General features: G+C 43.6%; 1 protein-coding gene across 1 annotated transcript in view; it reads right to left on the bottom strand.

Moving 5' to 3' along the window:
• The window catches only part of UBL5 (ubiquitin like 5), a 58,125-nt gene that overhangs the window by 22,622 nt on the left and 15,560 nt on the right, over window positions 1-19,943 (bottom strand). The window contains exon 2 of the mRNA XM_086936553.1: window positions 13,323-13,387. Within this exon, the coding sequence (XP_086792679.1) occupies window positions 13,323-13,378 (56 nt within the window). The 5' untranslated portion in view covers window positions 13,379-13,387. The remainder of the gene's footprint in view (window positions 1-13,322; window positions 13,388-19,943) is intronic.

Below are 19,943 nucleotides of genomic sequence, written 5' to 3' on the forward strand. Positions count from 1 at the left end.
CTTGTCACCTCCCGTATTGATTACGCAAGTGCACAATATGTGGGCATTCCGGCTTACCAACTCCACCGCCTGCTACTCGTGCAGAATCAGGCAGCCAGGCTCATTTTCCGTCAAGCGAAACATCAACACACTAGTCCTCTGCTGAAGAGCCTACATTGGCTCCCGGTAGCCAAACACTGCATCTTTAAACTTGGCTGCACCATCTTCAAAGCCTTAACTGACCAAGCCCATGCTTTTGTCTCCTCTCGGATCCAACGCTATGTCCCTTCCCGTGAACTCCGTTCCTCCCATCTTCCTTCAGATGAAAAAAACATGGAGGTCTGAGATTTTCTTTCCTAGCCCCTCGCTTCTGGAACTCCCTCCCGAACGAGCTGAGAATGGCTACTTGCTACACCAAATTCAGAATCCTACTGAAGACACGCTTATTCTCACAAGCCTATGACTAAAATCTCCACGACTCTCATAGCCACAGTTTTTCTCCCTCAGCGCCATGAAACCGTTGGTGTAAGTGCGCTTAAGAAATATTTTTAACATAACAGCAGAGCATTGGTTATAATAGAATTAGCTAGGATTATGTATAAAGTGTTAAATAAGGGTTTTTGATGTACAGAATTAGGATTAACATCTGTTGAGTTAGTATTACGTTATATGTATTCCTGAAAAGGCTTTCGAGTATTGCGTGAAGCTGGTCACTCGGTCTGCAGGCAGAGGAAGTGTGGCAATAAAGTCGCACATCGCATAGTCTGTTTCAAAAAGTAGTATTGTCGCATACTGCGGTGGTATCGTCGTATATCACAAGTGGTGTTGTCGCACATCACTGGTTTAGGGACTTTTCGGATGAAAGGAAAAATGTATAGCGAGGGCAGTCTATAAAATCTTGGCTTTCAAGTAAAGGACTCATTGTGTATCCCGATTTAAAACTTACTGCTGGGAGAGTAATAGAGCTTAACCCGAGCTTAAGAGAAGTGTAAAGTAGAGGAAGTGGTGCTACTTTATCGGTGAATGAAAATTCTGTGGTAGAGAAGAGGTAAGCGCGGACTACTGGAAATACAGAATACTTGTGCGATAGAGAAAATTCTATCACTTTATTTAGCGAAACAGATGAATGGAGTTATTTTGTGTAAGTTACTAACCGATTTTGTAAATACGGCTTCTTGAAAAATCTTGTAAAGGAGGGGTCAGTCGGCGCTGCAGAAGCCGGAGCGCTGGGGACGTCAAAAGTGTCGCAATGGGATTGGTCCACGTGACCAAGATAGGGCAAAGGGCTGATTGGTGCATCACGAAAAGCAGCGAAACTATTGGTTAAGCACTAAGGAGACGTATCTTGTTCTAATTGGTACGCTAGTGTACACCGCGCTGTGATAGGTTTGTGTTACGGAACAGCAACAGGGAAGTACGCGGTCTTTTGAAAGACAGGGAATTTACAGAAAAATGGATTACTATTACGGAGAGGAAAGAAGAAACCTTCATGGTTTAAGAAATTGAAAAATGTGTTTCTGAAAGACAAGGCGAGAGTCACAAGAGAGGAAAAATTGCTTCCTACGCCGAAAATGCCTTCTTCCTATATGTTGTCAAAATATGGTTACCATACTTGTGTTTGGTTAGAGAATTGGGTGAGATATACCAGAAATTATGGTGTGTTAGCTTTTCCAGAAGGAGGATCATTTGATGTGGCAGTTTTGAGAAATTTGAGAGAAAAGATAATGAATCTTGACCCAAGACCCAGACCAACTCATTGTGAAGCTTAAGTTGAATGGGAGGATGAGATGCATGAATTAGAAAGCGAAAGATTGAAAGGGCATGTCAGACCAAGAGGTAGATTTCGAAATTTATAGGGAGAGACACATGAGAATAGAATGCGTAGATGGAGAAATGCGGACATGTGTGATGGCATGTTTCCAGTTAGATTAGTGGATGATTATGAAGGACGAAAATGCACAGAAAAGAGGAAAAATATAGAAACAGGGAGAGAAGGTTATGGTGACCGTGAATCAGAGGATGCTGTGCTAGAAGAAATATTAAATAGGAGACCGCCACCATATCAACCAGGTTCTTTATGGACTACACCTAATGCTCCGCCCGTAGATGAAAGAAAGAAAGAAACCCCAAGACAATTTTCTAATTTTAGAGATGTACCCGAAAGAGTAGAAGTGAGATATAATCCAAGTACCTCAATAACAGAACCAAGACTTACTGGTACTCAAAGCACAAGAGTGAGCGACAAAGCATAAATAGAGTAGAAAAACGAGTCGAAGAACAAACAAGTACTGATGAATATATACGAACTACAAATGCGTTGACAGAAAAAATACAAGAATTAACGAAAAACATAGAAGCAGTAACAGTCCCAGTAATGATAGGACCTGTAATTCCCGTGTTTAAAAACCAAAGAATAAAAGAACTAAGTTTGACAATTCCTTTACAACAGAGTTTGCAAAGAGTGAGAGGAAATATTTATCCAGATTTGTCAGAAATTAGACAAACAAATAATGTAAATCAGCCTGACTTAACTTTCAATCAGAGTTTACCATACAAATATGCAACTGGAGCAGAGTCTGATTCTGCTACACCGGAAAAGAGCGTAGAGAAAATAGATTTAACGCAAACTCCTGTAGGACCATCAGAGCAAGAATTGAGTGATTGGATTAAAACTCTGAAATTAAAAGAGCATGAACCTAAAGTACTGGAGGTAGAAAGATTAAAAGTTGACATGGAAGAAATAATGATTGGAACAATTGGAACAGATAGACTAAAAACGTACCAAGATGATGAACTCATGTTCATGAGTAAAAGCATAACATGGAAAGCGAAGTCTGTACATGATCAGTTAGAGAGATTGGCAAATGAATTTGAAATAGAATTTGCAAAGAATAAAACATTGCAGAAATCCTATAGAGTGGAGTTTTCAGAAAAAAGACATTGGAAAGATGAATACTGCCGGAAGGTTAACTCAAATAAAAGAGTTGATTGGGCTGTTACGCAGATGGGGAGATGTGAATAAATGGAGAGTGAAATGGGCAAAGAAGAAAGAGGAGGCTAGTGATCAATCCACATTAGCGTTTCCAGTCAGAAAAAAAGACAGTCGTAAATGAGCTCCCCTACGAGAGAAATACCTGGAGGAGGATATGTACATGTACCATGGAGTAGACCGGATATATTATCATTTACAAAAGATTTCCCAAGATTGAGAGAAAAGCCAGTAGAATGGTATCGACAAGTTGATTGATTTGTGAAAGTTTCAAAAGTGCTATGGGTTGATTTAGATGGATTATTTGACATAGTAGTGCCAGCAGATTTATGGACCGAATGCAAAATAACTTAGTTGGCCAAAAGAGGAATTTCCTCGAGACTAAGTAACAGGTGCTCCGTCACCTGAAGTAATGCGTAAATATGAACAAGTGATTGTGTTTTTGAAAAATAAAATCTCACTAAAAGGGACAGATTGGGTTAAAATAGACAGGACTACACAGGAACCAAAATAATCTGTGCATGCATTTTATGAAAGATTGTTTTTGGTATTTAAACAATATAGTGGATATGAAGTGTTGAGCGAAAAGGACATGAGTCACTTATATTCGTATACGGATTAGGAACAGAAATTGGAGATATGGTTAGGCATAGGATGATAGGATGGCAGGCAGGTTCTGTAGATGTCTTAAGAAAAGCAAAATATTGTAGTAAAGAGATCGATGCCAAACAAAAGAAGCTAAAAGAAAAAGCTATGTGGGCACAAGTGAAAGTAGCAGAACACCACGTGGCACAATTAGAAAGTAAAAATGTTGATGCAAGTCAGGGAAAACCAAAAAGAAATTTTCCAAAAACAAAATTAGTAGGAAACATAGAAGAGCTGAAGAAAAAGTTCCCTTGTCATAATTGCGGCAGAATAGGGCATTGGAGAAAAGAGTGCGAGTTGCCACAAAGAGTTAATCCAGAATACATCATTGAATCCACAGGTGCAGAATGAGGTAATTCAGCAGCAACCGCAACAGCAGCAGATAGTTGCTCAGCAAAGTCAGGTGCCACAACCGCCACTTCCACACAGTGTAAACCATCAAAGATACAGTGCAGAGACAGGATTCAGCGGAGGCGAACAGGTAAATAGATCGCCCAGAGTGAATGCGAGTCACCAGTATTGGTTATAAGAGGAAGGTGGGAGTGAGTCGGATGAAAGTTTCTGACAGTGCCTGAGAGAGGAAGAAGAGTGTGTGCTTGGAGCCACTCTTGAGGTAGATCAGTCTGGTCGATTTGTGAACGGGAAGGTGAATGATGTAGAAATAACTTTCCTAGTGGACACTGGTGCTACCCGTTCTACTGTTAGGTCAGTGGAAGTCCAAAATCTTCCTCTCTCGGGAGACAAAATCCAGGTTGTAGGTGTAGCTAACAGACAAATTAAAACTTCTTTGACACAACCAGGTGAATTAGAAATTGGAAATTTTAAAGACATGCACCAATTTGTGGTGTGTGATAGTAGTCCCGTAAATTTGTTAGGAGGAGATATTCTGTGTAAAATGAACTGTGCCATATACTGTTCACCAGATGGCATAGAGTTGCAAACTCCAGACAGATGTAGACCCTGTAAAAGTCTCTGTAAAAGAAGGTGCAAATTACCCAAATATTCCTCAATACAAAATGACTGCAGAAATAATTGAAGGAATAACCCCAGTGATAAACAAAATGATTGAACAAGGCATATTGAGAGAAATAGAGAGTAGTCATTGTAATTCGCCAATTATGGGATTGAAAAAGCCAAATGGAACATTTAGAATTGTACAGGATTTGAGAAAGGTAAATAAAATAGTTGTCCCATGTTGTCCAATTGTACCAAATCCAGCAGTGATTTTATATCAAATTCCCCATGATGCAGAATGGTATACTGTGATTGATTTGTGTAATGCGTTCTTTACAGTTTCATTGCACCCAGAAAGACAGCCAATTTTTGCGTTCAGATTCGGAGATTGTATCTTGGCATGGTGCCGAATTCCTCAAGGTTATACTGAAAGTCCATCCATCTTTAATCAGTTACTAAAGAAATCATTAGAAAGTTTGAGCATGCCTGGAGAGTCTGTAATGGTTCAATATATCGATTATCTCCTAGTGGCGTCAAAGACAAAAGATGCATGTGTTACAGATACTATTGCATTGCTAAATCATTTAGCAGAAGAGGGACATAAAGTGCCTCCATCAAAATTACAATTTTGTCAGAAAGAAGTGCAATACCTAGGTTGTAAGATTGCCAAAGGAATAAGACAAATTACCGCAGAAAGGATTAAAATGATACAAGGAATGCAGCCACCAAAAGACAAGTGACAATGTTCCTAGGAATGGTGGGTTATTGTAGACAGTGGATTCTCACTGATTGCAAAGCCGTTACAGAGATTAACCAAAGCAGATATCAGAGACCCTATAGTTTTGAACAAAACTGAGATGGAAGCATTTGAACACTTAAAAATCAAGTTTACGTGAAGCTCCAGCATTAGGGATGCCAGATTATGATAGAGTTTGAACTGTACTGCAGTGAGCGAGAAGGATGTGCATGGTCAGTACTAATTCAGAGACATGGAAAACTGAGAAAGCCAATAGCGTATTTCTCAGCTGTTTTGGACCCTGTTGCAAAAGCATTGCCAGGTTGTCTGAAAGCAGTAGCAGCTACAAGCGTCAGTCTAGAACAAAGTGAAGGAATAGTGATGGAATTTCCTATAAGAGTGTATGTACCTTACTCTGTGGAGATTCTCCTCACTAGAACAAAAACACAGTACTTGACCAACAATAGGATGACCAAGTATGAGTAAATAATTCTGGGAGCAGAGAATGTGACAATTTCTCGATGTGTAAATGTGAATCCTTCCACATTATTGCCCGACACCATGGAAACAGAAGTGAGAGATGAGCTATTGCCTGAATCAGACTATGTGATGTTTGTCAATGGTTCGTGCCTGAGAACAGATGAGGGTGTTTTGAGTGCAGCATATGCTGTCTGTACAGTGGCAGATGTATTGGAAGCTCCTTGTCTGAAAGGAATTTGTTCTGCTCAAATAACAGAGTTGATTGCCTTGATTTGAGCATGTGAGTTGGGAAAGGAAATCAAGGTAACCATAGTAACAGATAGTCAGTATGGTTTTGGGGTTGTCCATGACTACGGACAACTGTGGTCCCAAAGAGGTTCTTTGACTTCTGCAGGATCCCCATACGTAATGCAGAGTTTGTGAGAATGTTGATAGATGTGATTCAGCTACCTGACAAAATAGCTGTTGTGAAGTGTGCAGCACACAAAAAAGGGGATGACTACATCACTCGAGGTAACAGGTATGTACACTCAATTGCAAAATACTGTGCCAAAAATCTTGCATCCATTAATCGGGACAGGGAAAAGGAGCAGGTTTCAAGTCCTTTAATGCTAACAACTGTAGTTGAGACTTGGCAGGAAGTGAGGCAAATGCAGGAAGAAGCTGATGAAGAAGAGAAAAATGTCTGATTAAAAGCAGGATGCAGACAAAGGGAGGAAGATGAAATCTGGGTTTATAAAGATGAAAGACCAGTAATGCCTGATAGCATGATCTCAAATATGGCTCGAATGTACCATGGTCAAGCTCATATAGGAAGAGATGCTATGCTTCGCCTATTTAGACAGACATGGTATAATCCTAAATTCAGGAGGATTGCGGAGAGCTTGTGCCAGAGATGTCTAGTATGCCAACAGTTTAATCCAAACAGGAGAACAATTGTAAGTTTGGGAACCATAGGACGGGAGGGAGTTCCATTTACACGAATGCAATTGGATTTCATTGAGCTTCCGCCATGTAACAGACTAAGATATGTTTTGGTTATCATCTGTTTGTTCTCCTGATGGGTAGAGGCCTTCCCCACGAGGAGGAATGATGGGCTAACTGTTGCAAAGTTACTCCTACGAAAAATCATCCCAAGGTTCGGCTTCCCAGTGACGATCGAGAATGATCATGGCCCCCATTTTCAGAATGAAGCACTAGACATTCGTCAGAAACTGCATTGTGCTTACAGACCTGAGGCTTCAGGAGTAGTTGAGCAGGTAAATGGAACTATTAAGAACAGGATTGCAAAAATGTGTTTGGCAACAGGACTAAAGTGGCCAGATGCCTTGCCACTGGTTTTGATGGCCTTAAGAAGCATACCTGACAGAAAAACTGGATTGAGTCCACATGAAATTCTGATGGGTAGAGTGATGAGACAGGCATTTGTACCAGCTGATAAATTGTTAACAATAAATGATGACATCATACTGGATTATTGCAAAAACCTGTCTGACGTGGTGACTTCTGTGTTCCATCAGGTGGGAACTGAATCAAACACCAAAGAATAAAATCCAGCACATGACTTAGTTCCTGGAGATTGGGTGCGTATAAAAAGTGCACCGCAGAAGAAACTGTTTGGTGCCTCGTTGGCAGAGACCACGACAGGTCATTTTGGTTAGCACCACTGCAGTTAAGTGTGCTGGAGTAAAAAGATGGGTACACGCAAGCCTTACTATTCGTGTGCCTGAACCTGAAAATCCAAACGAAGAAGGTGAAAGCACAACTGATTCGGACTCTGAAGGGGAACCAGAGAGAGGTCCAGATACTGAAGATCGACAGGAACATTGATATCTGGAAGTATCAGATACTAGCTCTGCGTCTGAAGGAGAAAGTCTTGAAGTACCGAATTCTGAAGATCAATCAGAAGATCGAGATTTGGTAAAGACTGACACTAGTGAAGACACTGAGCAAAGTGAAGATAAAGCTGATAAGGAAGAAAACTCTGGAGAACAGTCTGAAAGCTCTGGAAGCAAGAACGAAGATCCTGAAACTGGAAAAGAAGGAAAAACTCACGAGAAGGATGAGATTCCAAGTACCAGCTATGGAGATGTTCCTAACAGAGTGAAAGAACTGTCAAAAGAGAAAACTGACTCTGAAAAAGGAACAGACGTCGTAAAGTTATTGTGAATGAAACTGTCGAGGACACTGAAAGTGAAACTGACGACAGTGAAGATGAAATTCCATTAAGAGAGTTCAAGAAAAAGGGCTTGGAGAGTGGAACATAACACCACAGAGCTTAAGACAAAAAGAGTTTGTAAAGGAGACAATTGGCCTAAAGGAAATGATGGACTGAGATTCAAACTGGTTAATAAAGAAAGAAAGCCAGAGGAGCAGGTTAACGAAATAAGCAGTCAAAGAGACATTGGGAAAAAAATAGAGGTTGTCCAAGTGAGAACAGGACTAGGCCGGACAAGGCCCAGAACAATGACCCATTTAAAATCAAACTGACGGAAGCGGAATAGATGTTGTAATGATAAGATGATGCTCATCCACCCCAAAACTGTCCAATCAGAACTCGAATTTATTTTGAAAGTTACACTTTTAGATAGATAGAGCTAGTGAAAAAGGTACAAAAGTGCTGATTTTAGTGAAGAAAAAAACGCCTTTGATTTCCTACCGAGATGATGTCCGTATACTGATTTTTCTTGAGATGTAAGACTTTGAATAATTTTCTTATTTCTTTGAATGAGATTTGAATTTTAGGTGAGGTTATTAGTTAGGGAAGTTAGGAGAAAGAATGAATTTTGGAAACTACGGTATCTGTCTTTTGCTAAAATACTCGCATTTCTACAATCAAAATAAATGTCTATTTCTGAATCTTCTGAAATAAATTAAATTAACTGTTTTAAAATAAAATCCTTATATCCTTTAAATGTCATTTTTGACTAAATAAAGTGAATAAAACTTTAGACATGTTAAATTTGCTGTTCATAAAAATTAGATATATGGAGAATTAAGCTGGTCTTGAGTTTTCCTAAGCCTAATTTTTTACTAGCAGATCCGTCTACCACAGTGGCGGCGTGTCTAAATAAATGTTTTGTTAATGAAAAACCATGGTAAACTCATTTAGACTGCAGGTGTAAATAGAATAAATATTCAGATATAGTTTAGACATCCCACTATAATGCAGCAGCTCTACTTTGAATCTCACTGATCCATGGAGTAAGGTGTGAGTATTTTGTGAGTGACTCGCAGTGTCATGGGCCCTACTGTTGAGTATATGTATGATTTTGTACTTCAGGGAAAGATGTCATGGTTTTAGAAATTATTTCTGGAGAACCGCTGCATCAAATGCAAGCCATTGAATAAGAAACAAGCAAACAAGAGTTATGATAAAGTCAAACAATGGCAACAATGGGCGGACTGTAAACCCACTGCAAGTTCACACTAAGGGGTCTATTGGAATGTCGGGCGGATCGCCACCGCCCGCATGGCAGTGGAGAACCGCCCGACATTCTCCTCCGCCCGCATGACATTTCCCCCTCACCATATTAGTATGGCGGGGGGACTTCAGTGGACAGAAAGACTGTCCGCCGGTCACACACGTGACCGGGCGGAAAAGGGGCCCAATATGGTGGCGGTGTCTGCTAGACATGGCCATCCATATTATGATGGCAGCAGAAAGCAGCCTAACGCCGCCACAGAAAGGTATGCAGTTTCCTCCGTTGGGAGCCAGTTGCGAGCCCCCAGGAAGTTGGGGGGGGGACCCCCCCTTCATTTGCATGGACGACATGGCAGGCACGACGCAGTGCCTACCACGTTGTGCATGCAAATGCGCATATGCCTTTTTTGTATTGCGGCGGGTGCTGCTGACAGCACCGCCCGCCGCAATGCAAGAAATGCAGGATGCCCGCGCCACACTCCCAATTGCCCATACAGGACTGCCGCATCCTTAGCGGGCAGTCCCTTTTCCAGGGGCGATGGCGGGCGGACATCATAATAGACCCCTAGGTCTTTGCAACCACACAGCTTGCACTGGCTGTTAGGGGAATAAGTAACAATGTAAATGTCAAATGTTTTCCAATTAAAAGCTAATAGTTTTTCAGTTCAGGGTAAGACATTGTTTTTTCATTTCTGTTTCTTGGACTTAAGTGCACTACGCAATGCAATCACACCCACCTCAAGCCTATCTGTACCCAACAAAAGTTAAATATAGGGGATTAATCAAACTCAATGCCAAACTTGTGAATCCTCTCCAGTTTCAATTTCTACGAAGGCCCGGTTGAAATTCTTTTGCAACAAAATAGTTTTTTTTAATTTGTAATTATTTACATAGTTGATTCCATAAACTGAATTGTCACATAGGCTTGGAAAATGTGTTTTACATCTCAACACATTGTCGCGGTTTATCGTGATTGTTTCAAGCACTGACCATTATATATTAGTTCAAAATGGTTAACCTTTATTGGATTTCAACTATATGGTGAAACTACAGACCCCATTATATCTGAGAGGTAGTTGCCCAAGGCTGTGACTTACCACCACCTGATTTACATTTATAGACCAGTCTACAGCGTCAGCTCCTGCATCGGGTCAGCCCAGGGCTGGGGCAAGGAAAGTTAATTCTCAATTTGACTATTTGTGGATGATGCAGCTCTCATGGGGAGCAAAGGAAGAAGTCCAAGCGTTAAGCAGTCCAACGTTTACCACCCATCACAAATTAATGTATCAAGTCAAAAGTGATTATACAGAAACTAAGCTTAAGATCATTCGCGATCACAAATTGAAAGGTCTTGTTTGCACCTTAGACCCACTGCATTTAATTTCTGAACAAACCAATGCAGAGCCAAGCAAATAAGAATTGTGCTCTGCTGTTACACTGTCACTGTAGGCGTGCCATGGTATAATGAAATACGTCAAATCAAGCAACAACGACAGAAAACCTAGGTACACGCGGGTGGTTGGCGTTCACGTCCCGGTGTCATTTCCAAACACCGGGACACTTTCAGCAGCGCCTGCACGTTTTCTGCTTTTCTTCTGCAACAAGCAACAACATGCAGGCGGGGACGGAGCTTTCTTATTTTAGACTCCTGCTGGGCTCATAAAAAAGGCCGAATTTGAGGGGCCATCTGGCCTCCTTTTGTTCCAATCTCTTGGCAGGCAGCAGTCAGGAGCCTCACATCTGATGCAAATGAAGCGGAGGGGAAACAAAGGCTCACACCTGGTTAGCACTTTACACATACTTAAGAGAGGCAGCTTTTCACTTTGTTCAGTCCGGGTTAGGAGATATACATGCACTGTAAGAATGTCAGATGTGTTGGTCTTTCCCAGTATTTACACAAAACAAAATTGCATTTATATAGAGTTCACTGCCCCTGAGGAGGCGTTGAAATAATGTAAGTACTAGTATTTTTTTCTTGTACAGCCCTACTCATCCCAATGCAGGGTGTCAGAGCACTTTACATCAGACGTGCATATTACATATACAATTATATACATTTGTAAATGAATGTACAGGATGTGTTACATAAAACAGGAGGACTACAAGGTGTAGAAGTCACATTTCATCTTCCTTAGCTCACTGTGCTATTATCCTCGCAATGCGCTCAAACGTACGCGATAGACCTGCTAAACATATATGTGAGGACTTTAGATCTGATGTCACTTCTTGTGATGCCAATTTCTGTAAAGTCGTAGCTTGTGATGCCATTTTCTATGATGTCAATTCCTGTTATGTCGTGCACCGTGATGTCACCTGCATACTGCCCAACTAGGTTAGTCCCCCACTTTATTTTTTTTAGGACTTGTGCCCTGTTAATAGCTCGAACTAGCTACCACATCATAAACTAGGACTGCAGTGGGTCATAGACAAAATAATGAAATCACTAATTCTGTATACAAGCGTGGACAGTGATGCCATCATAACCAATCCATTTAGCGTAAAACAGGAGAAAAAGATATAAGACAGGGGATTATCCATGATTGAAGGTTGGATTTTATATCCACAGGCAGTTGTAATTATAGAGCTGTTTTTTATAGCCTGTTCACTTATCTACTGAATCTCAATAATTACTTTATTGCCAATCTCCTTCATTTTTAGATGGGGCGAACGTTTCAGGAGAAATTCTAACTGTTTAAATACCAAATGATGTCATGCCAATCAAGGTGTAGTAAATGTACTTTCTCACAGCTGTCACTGGACAATTACAGGTGTGAAAGGAAACAAAATAAGAACTAACAATTGAAGGAACACTATGCTTGCTGTTGTAATTTGATGTTTGGTGATGCTATTTTCCATTGAATTGTACTCTGACCGTGATGTGTTAATCGTAGTTTTCTTTTGGTTAAAGTGTCAGGAGCTATATTTGGTAAATTTTAAAGACTCAAAAGCTTGTCACCGACTACATAAATCGAACTCCTCATGCTTGATCAACAGTTAAATATATATATATATATATATATATATATATATATATAGATATATAAATAATTGTAATAAGGTGGTTATTATGAAAATAGACATATGCTTAAGTACATGAACTGAATTCACCCATTAGACATTGATAAGTTCAGATTGTGAATTACATACAGTATGAATTTATAAGATGTAATGAATTATGCCGTTTAAAAGCCTGAATGTCAGGTTTTGAAAACAACTAGGCAAGAAAGAAAACCATGTGCATGTTTTACACGTTCTCTGCGGCAAATTTCCCCGCTGTGCGGGCGGATTCTACGCTTGCGCATATCGGACTGCCCCCAGCCGTCCGACGCCCACATGACGTCAGACATCCGAGGGGCCGTCCGACGCATGGAACGCGTTAAAGATGACCGCCATGGGAATGTTATGCACTAGTACTCCAGATTGTGCTACTTTTACAGTGGTGGGTAGATCACAATGTATTTATGGTGGAACACGGTAAACGCTAATGGCGCATGACAAAGAAGCGAGAGCTTCGAAATGAGTCTGGCGTTTTTCTTTTTTTGCTGCTTATAAAAGAGAATAAACAGGCTGATGTTAATTGAGCCTGGCTGCCTTTCCGTTTATACGGACATGACCCAGTCATATGAGAAAGGACTTTGAAGTTATTGGTGAGGGGCCAGCCACCCCGCTAGGGCATCCTTTGTAAGTGGCGAGAGAATCTGCATTTGTGAGTAGGAATATATATATATAACGCTTCTCATCTCCTTCGTCTTCAAAAAAGATTATATATATATATATATATATATATATATAAAATTTGTAATTCTACCTCAATCAAGCAGCCTGTGTATGTAAGCATTTGGATTAAAAAAAATCCCCAAAAAATTAAGCATCTTTGGAATTTCAGCTGCCCAACTCCGTAATAACAATTGAATTCCTCCAAAGGGAAATGCGGAGTCTATGCGGATTAACATTCTTTAAACACTCCTAGATGTCAGGGAGGGGTTCTGAGTCCAATTTAAAAGTCACCCTGAAAGTGAGACCAACCAATTATCTGGCAGGAGATCTTAAATGCTTTTTCACTCTTCCCAGGTAGGCATTCTAAAGCACACAATGTTTGTTTTCTCAAAGGATACTTGCACTTCACCCGGACTTTCTTCCCCAAGCGGTCGTTACACACAACCTCGATCATTTCTGCAGCCTGCGGGTACAAAATAAACATACAAACTACTTATTGCCAGCAAAGATATCACTTTTAAATTACTTTAGCAGTTTTGATATATACCACATGAGAGCTCTGTGTCATCTTTGAATGCTTGGAAGATTATTCACTCGTTACCTCCTACTTATTTCTAAGATTGATTTCTAGTTATGTATTGGATTTGTAGCACATGTGAAACCATTCAGATGGGGTGTAGTGAAATCCAGCAGGTAGATAAGGAGATACTTTTGTGATCTAGTCCTAAAAGGGACGAATGAGTGGAAAAGAGAGCAAGAGGTATTCTGTAATTTTACTAACCCGGATATGGACATAATTTCTCTTTTTTTAGTGAATGAAATGGAGGATTGACAACAGGAAAGAAAATACAATTTGTTGATGAGAGCCCACATCATCGTTCGCTGGGGTACTAATGTAGCCGAGGTGCAGACTCCATTGCCCATATTTTTGGGCTCCATTTTATTTTCTTCTGCTGTGACAAACACAAACGGAAATAAAAGCTTTACCTAATTAATGGCTTTCTTGACTGCTCTGACGCTTCCCAGATGACCTCGGAGAGGCCGAGGCAGGCCGCAATGGTGCGAGAGGCGGCATGCTCGTCACCTCAGCCGGACCTCTTGTAATAAATAATCATCTGCTCCTGCCTCTGCCATGACTCAGACTGTAGGGCCCGCATCACCGTTCAGTGAACACCAGATCCAGAAGGCACCAACATAATGTCTGCTCCGTGACGGGCACAGAAAACTTTACCATCCACGCGCTCAGAGTTCTGGCCACACCTGTTGCAACAATCACGTGATACACCAGGTCACGTGAACGCTGGCCCCAGCAGCTGTACTAACCATCAACGCTCTTTGCTGCATGGAGCACAGCAATCAGCTACTAGTGGTCGGCGCCACACTCCTAACCTGACATTACTGCGAGACACTCTGCATAGCAGCATGCAGTCCCCGCTGCCTCCTAATTAGCAGTGTTTGGCCAGGGCGGCCATTTTGGTCCACGTGTCTCTTCCTCTGTACCAGCGATGGTACAGAGGAAGAGACACGCTGCAACGACCCCCTCCTTCTGGCCGCCATTCACGAGGGCGAGGCGCGCCTCGAGACACGCCCACTCGGTTGGCCACACCCCCTCCAATTTCCTGTTCCTTCACCATAAATCATGTGCCTTGGCAGGAAGCGCAGCGGACGAGCGCAGCGGGCGCGACGATTGCGCACCGAAGGCAAGCCCGCCTGCGCCCGTCCGCGACTAGGGGCTCGTCACTCTGCCCCGCCTATCACCTATACCCCGGACCAACTTCGCTGCTGCCAGGGCCCCTGGCCTATCCCGGCCTCTATCTGCTCTCGCATCTCCTCCCTTGGTCTCTCTCCTGCTACTCCCTTTCTCTGTCCTTTCCCCACAGTTGACACCCCTCCCGTGTCTTGTAGCACCGCTCCCTCATCAACCCCCAAAGCCTTCACAGCCTTTTATCTCAACACCCGATCTGCTGTTGCCCATGCACATGAACTCTCAGTCTTATTGGATCTCCATGCTCCCGACCTTCTTTTTTTAACCGAGACATGGTTCTGCGATGACTCCCTCCCTGCCCTACTATCCACCCTACCGGCCACCTACTATGCCCTCAGGGCGGACCGCCCTTCTGGCAGGGCCGGGGGTGGCGTGGCGGTCATCGCACGCACCAATCTCCCCTTCCAAATTTTATCTTTACCTGACATTACGACCACTGAATTTCTGGTGATCCGCACAGTCTCCACCTCTCCCCCCTGACCTGCTTCCTCACCTACCGTCCCCCTCAGTCCCCCTCAGAGTTTCTCCCCGACTTTTTGGAGGTCTTGGCCACCATCACAGTCAACAACTCCTCCATTCTGCTCCTTGGCGATTTTAATTTCTGGCCCTCCGACCCCGCTGAGTGCCCATCCTCCAAGGAATTCTCCGAAACCCTTCACTCCCTTAACTTCATTTCCCATGTCCATTCCCCTACCCACATCAAAGGTCATATACTCGATCAGATCTGGTCCCTGAACTGCCCTGTGGATTCACTCTCTATTACCCCTTGCTCCTGGTCTGATCACCACCTGATCTCATTCCTTCTTCCCATCCTCCCTCCAGCTAAGCCCTCCCGGCCTAAAAACACCTGGGTCCGATCATGGGGTCGTGTCAACCTGGAGAATCTCTCTTCCCTTCTTACCTCATCCCTCCCCCCCTACAGGGTCTTCCCACATTTTCCCAGGTCGATGCCATAGATCAGTGGCTTTCCTACGGACGCAACGCTTTTGCCCCGCTCAAGCACATTACCTCCAAACGCGACAAGGACGCTAATCGGTGGTTCACCGAAGAGCTTAAGACCACCAAATTAACAGTACGCCGCGCGGAGCGGGCATGGAGAAGAAATTACTGCCCCACTCTAAAACTGGATTATACCAACATCCTGAGCCAGTATAAAAAAGACATCTTGGAGGCAAAAACATCTTACTTCTCCTCCAAAATTTTAGCCGCGGAAAACCAGTCCAAGGAGATATTCACCATCATCCACAACCTAGCGTTCTCGGACAGAACTACTCTTAAGCCAGCCCCGTCCGAAGAACTCTGTTCTTCTCTCAACAACTATTTCATTCACAAAATCATCACCATCAAGGCTAACATCCCGCCACCCTCCCCTTCTTTTGTCGACCCCCAATGTCCCCCCCCCCCCCAAGGGCGTGCTTACCTCACTTCCCCCTATCACTCGGGAGAGCCTGATCACCCTGGTCCCCCTGGTCAAATCCGGCTCTCCTCTAGACCCCTGTCCCGCTCACATTCTCCGCCATATCTTTGTTTCCTGCCCTGACCCTCCCCTTCACCTTCTTAACAGCTCTCTTGCCCAAGGCATCGTTCCTAAACCCTTGAAATCTGCGGTAATTGTGCCCATCCTAAAAAAACCCGGGGCAGACCCTTCTGTCCCCGCCAATTTCCGTCCTATCTCCCTCCTACCATTCCTAGCCAAGGTGCTCGAGCGCCACGTCACCTGTGCTCTGAGCTCTTTCGTGGAGAATCATGGTGCTCTTGCCCCCCCGTCAAGCAGGTTTCCGCCCTGCACACTCTACGGAGTCCGTTGTCCTGTCGGTCTTGGACACCCTCAGGGAGGGTATGGACACTAATCAGCACCAGGCCCTTGTACTCCTCGATCTCTCAGCTGCCTTCGATACGGTGGATCACACCATCCTCCTCTCCCGTATCGGAGCGGCGGGGATCGGGGGGACTGCCCTGGTCTGGTTGTCCTCCTTCCTGAGTGACCGCACCCAGGCTGTTCGCCTGGGTGACTTCACGGCGGACGTCCGTAAAGTTCAGTGCGGGGTTCCCCAGGGTTCCTCTCTTTCTCCCCTCTTGTTCAATCTGTATATTGCTCCCCTAATCTTCTCTCTTCAACAGATGGAGGTCGGCGTATTTAATTATGCGGACGACCTCAAGCTTGTCTTCAATCTATCTTCTCCTTCCTCTGTTCTAAACTTTCAATCTGTTATGCTTCACATCAGGGACTGGATGAACCACAATCACCTTAAACTCAACCCCGACAAAACCGAGTTGGTGTTGACGGGTGGCTCATCCAGCCCCTGGTCCCCTCTTTTCAGGCCCCCTTCTCTTGGCCCCCCTCCTACCCCCGCTTCCTCAGTCAAAACACTTGGTATAAAACTTAATTCTCAACTCACTCTTCACTCCCAGGTTAGCTCTGTGGTGTCTTCTTCTTTTCTTTCACTGCGCACTATACGCAGGGTGTCCCGTTTCTTCACTTTCTCTGCTCTAAAGCTCATCATCTTGGCCATGGTAGTATCCCGCCTGGACTATGGCAACGCCCTGTATGCCGGCAACCCCGCCTACAGTTTGCGTCGCCTACAACAGATCCAAAACCAGGCGGCCCGCCTGGTTTTCAAACTCCCCAAATTTCACCACTCTACCCCGCTCCTAAAATCACTTCACTGGCTCCCTGTGCGAGCCAGAATTCAATTCAAGCTTGCTTCCATCACTTTTCGGGCCCGACACGGACTCGCACCTGCGTTCATCTCCTCCGAGATTGTTTCCTATGTTCCCACCAGGGAACTTCGTTCATCTTCCCAGTCCCTCCTCACCATCCCACGCTACCGGAGAAAGAAGTGGGGAGGCTCTAAATTTGCCACTCTCGCCCCTACCCTCTGGAACTCCCTTCCCCTTGAACTCCGTACCATCTCTCTCTACCCACAATTCCGTAACCAACTCAAAACCTACCTGTTCACAAAATATTTCGAATAATAACTCTTCTGTTCCCCCAGCTTTTTAATTTAGGATCCTGTTAGTAACAGCGCCAAGAAACCGCAGGTATACGTGCGCTTTATAAGAAATTTTAAATTCAAATTCAAATTCAAATTCAAATTTAAATTCAAATTCATGGTGTAAAGGAGGTCCTAGAAATGCGTGACCTCGCATTTTTGTGCAGTAATGCGTGAAGGATGAAGGCTGTGTGGGGGCATAACAGATATGCAATAATATCAAAACATATAAAGTGATCACTGCTGACGGTGTTTGCTCTAACTCTCTCACTCTGCTTACAAGTCATACGCAGGATTAGCAATTTAACCCTAAGAGATTACCTCACGGTGGTGAGCCTGAGCCAATGGCAATTGGTCAGGCCGTGGCCGCAACAATTTGTGCACTTCCGCGGCAATGCATGGCTGCATTCTGGCTCAGCTGTACATGCCTCCTCTGGGCTGTTAAGGAACCGGTCGGGTCCGGTCCTGGAATCACTTTACTGCAGAGCGAGCACAGAAGCTCTGCGCAGCTGCCATGATTGTAAGAGTATAAGAGCACTCACTGCTATTTAAATGAACCGCCTGCGCTGGTGAGCTCTAATCTCATCATCATTTACGCAGCAGCCTTAATTAACAGATTGCACCTTCCACCACTGAGCGCTAGATCTGCAGGTGGCAGATTCTCATTGGGCACGGATTCCTCTCGTAATTCCGCGCTGTCAGGTCATTCATGTTTAACATTGTGCAGTGCAGCAGCTAGAGCTGCAAGCTGCTGAATCACCCCCTTAGCCTGCCAGGAACAGTGCACATTGTGCGCTGCTACAGCATTCACAGACACTAGGGTGCATTATAGCAGCCTCCGACTTGACAACTGCAGAGGCACTATATAATGTGTAACTGCATTTCAGTGCAGTGATGCGGGTTTCCTCACTGAAATGCCATTTAGTCTAACGTCTGTTGTGTGATACTTGGTAGGGCTGGCAGAGTTCCTTAACCTGAAAAGGAACTCCCCTGTGACTTGGGGTATCCTTGTGGTGTGTGGCAGATAGTACTTTATTCTATGTAGTGATCCAATCTCAGGTATTCAGATTTGTAACGTCTTCATTCACGCAACTTCATCCAAAAGCAAGATAATAAAAAGTAAACAGAATAGTCGTAAAGTTTAGAAATCCATTTTAGAATTGTGTTTCTAAAGTTATAAATCACTAAAAGTTGCTATGTCATTGTTTTTAAAAATAGCAACAACTTCGAGGTTTGCACTAAATACAACATAAATTGCCCTCAACTGTTGCGAGTGCAGTGTGCTTGAAAACATTCATGGGAATATGGTAGTGAGCATGCATTTTAGTGTAGAGTGCTAACATTTATAATATAATCGGAAGATAGTGGTGCTCTAAAGAGGTATTTATTTTCTTTTAGTAAAAATGTGTATTTCCTGGCTGTGTCCTTCACCTTTTTGAACTTGAGATTTTGACACACTGCACCACATCGGAGTTCTACTCCATACAGGGGCGACGCTATCAGTAGTGCAGCAAGTGCAGTTGCACCAGGTGCCAGTGATCTTAGATGTCCAGTGCACCCAAATTATGGCGGCACTTTACAGTCCAGCCAGTTGACTTTCCATCCAATTTACCTTGCTGGGGCAGAAACCATTGGCTTTTATGAACTGTTCCACAGTTCTTACCTTAGATCAGCCTTGTCCTAGGTGCCTCTGAGTTTGGATGGGCGTGATGCGCTTCCAGGTTCCAGCACTTCCACTGGTGTTTATCATTTAATATTCTCTTGATGCGGATAGCCTTCCTGCTCTGGCTTTGTAATATCTTCTGTAGGCTTTGCCACCTTTTACTGTGTGATCCTGAGTGCCAGGCCCCAAGATATTGTTTTTTTAGTACTGTCAAAGTGAAAACATCCTGCCTGCGCCGACTGGAGCCTTTCAGTCCCTGTCTGTCTACACGACGAACCTGCTGAGCTTCTTCCTTTAGCTGCAATGACGGACTGCCTGGCAATAGTAAACTTTGTGTTTTGCAGGCCACATGGCTGCATGCACGTGTGCACTACTACTGACCTTTTGGTGCCTGGGAGGTAGCCAAGTCAGCCTGCGCTACACAACACAAACAAAAGACAGTCCAATAACCAGCCCGGTCCCAGCAAAGAATAACAGCATTCACATTGAATGCTGTGCGCCACCTTACAACCTCACAAAATATCCGACTCTACAAAGCATTAAAACAGGTAATACACTCAGCTTTTTAGTAAGCCGATTTGCATGACAATCTTTTTAC

The sequence above is a fragment of the Lissotriton vulgaris genome, chromosome 1_1, assembly GCF_964263255.1.
Source record: "Lissotriton vulgaris chromosome 1_1, aLisVul1.2, whole genome shotgun sequence".
Lineage (NCBI taxonomy): Eukaryota > Metazoa > Chordata > Amphibia > Caudata > Salamandridae > Lissotriton > Lissotriton vulgaris.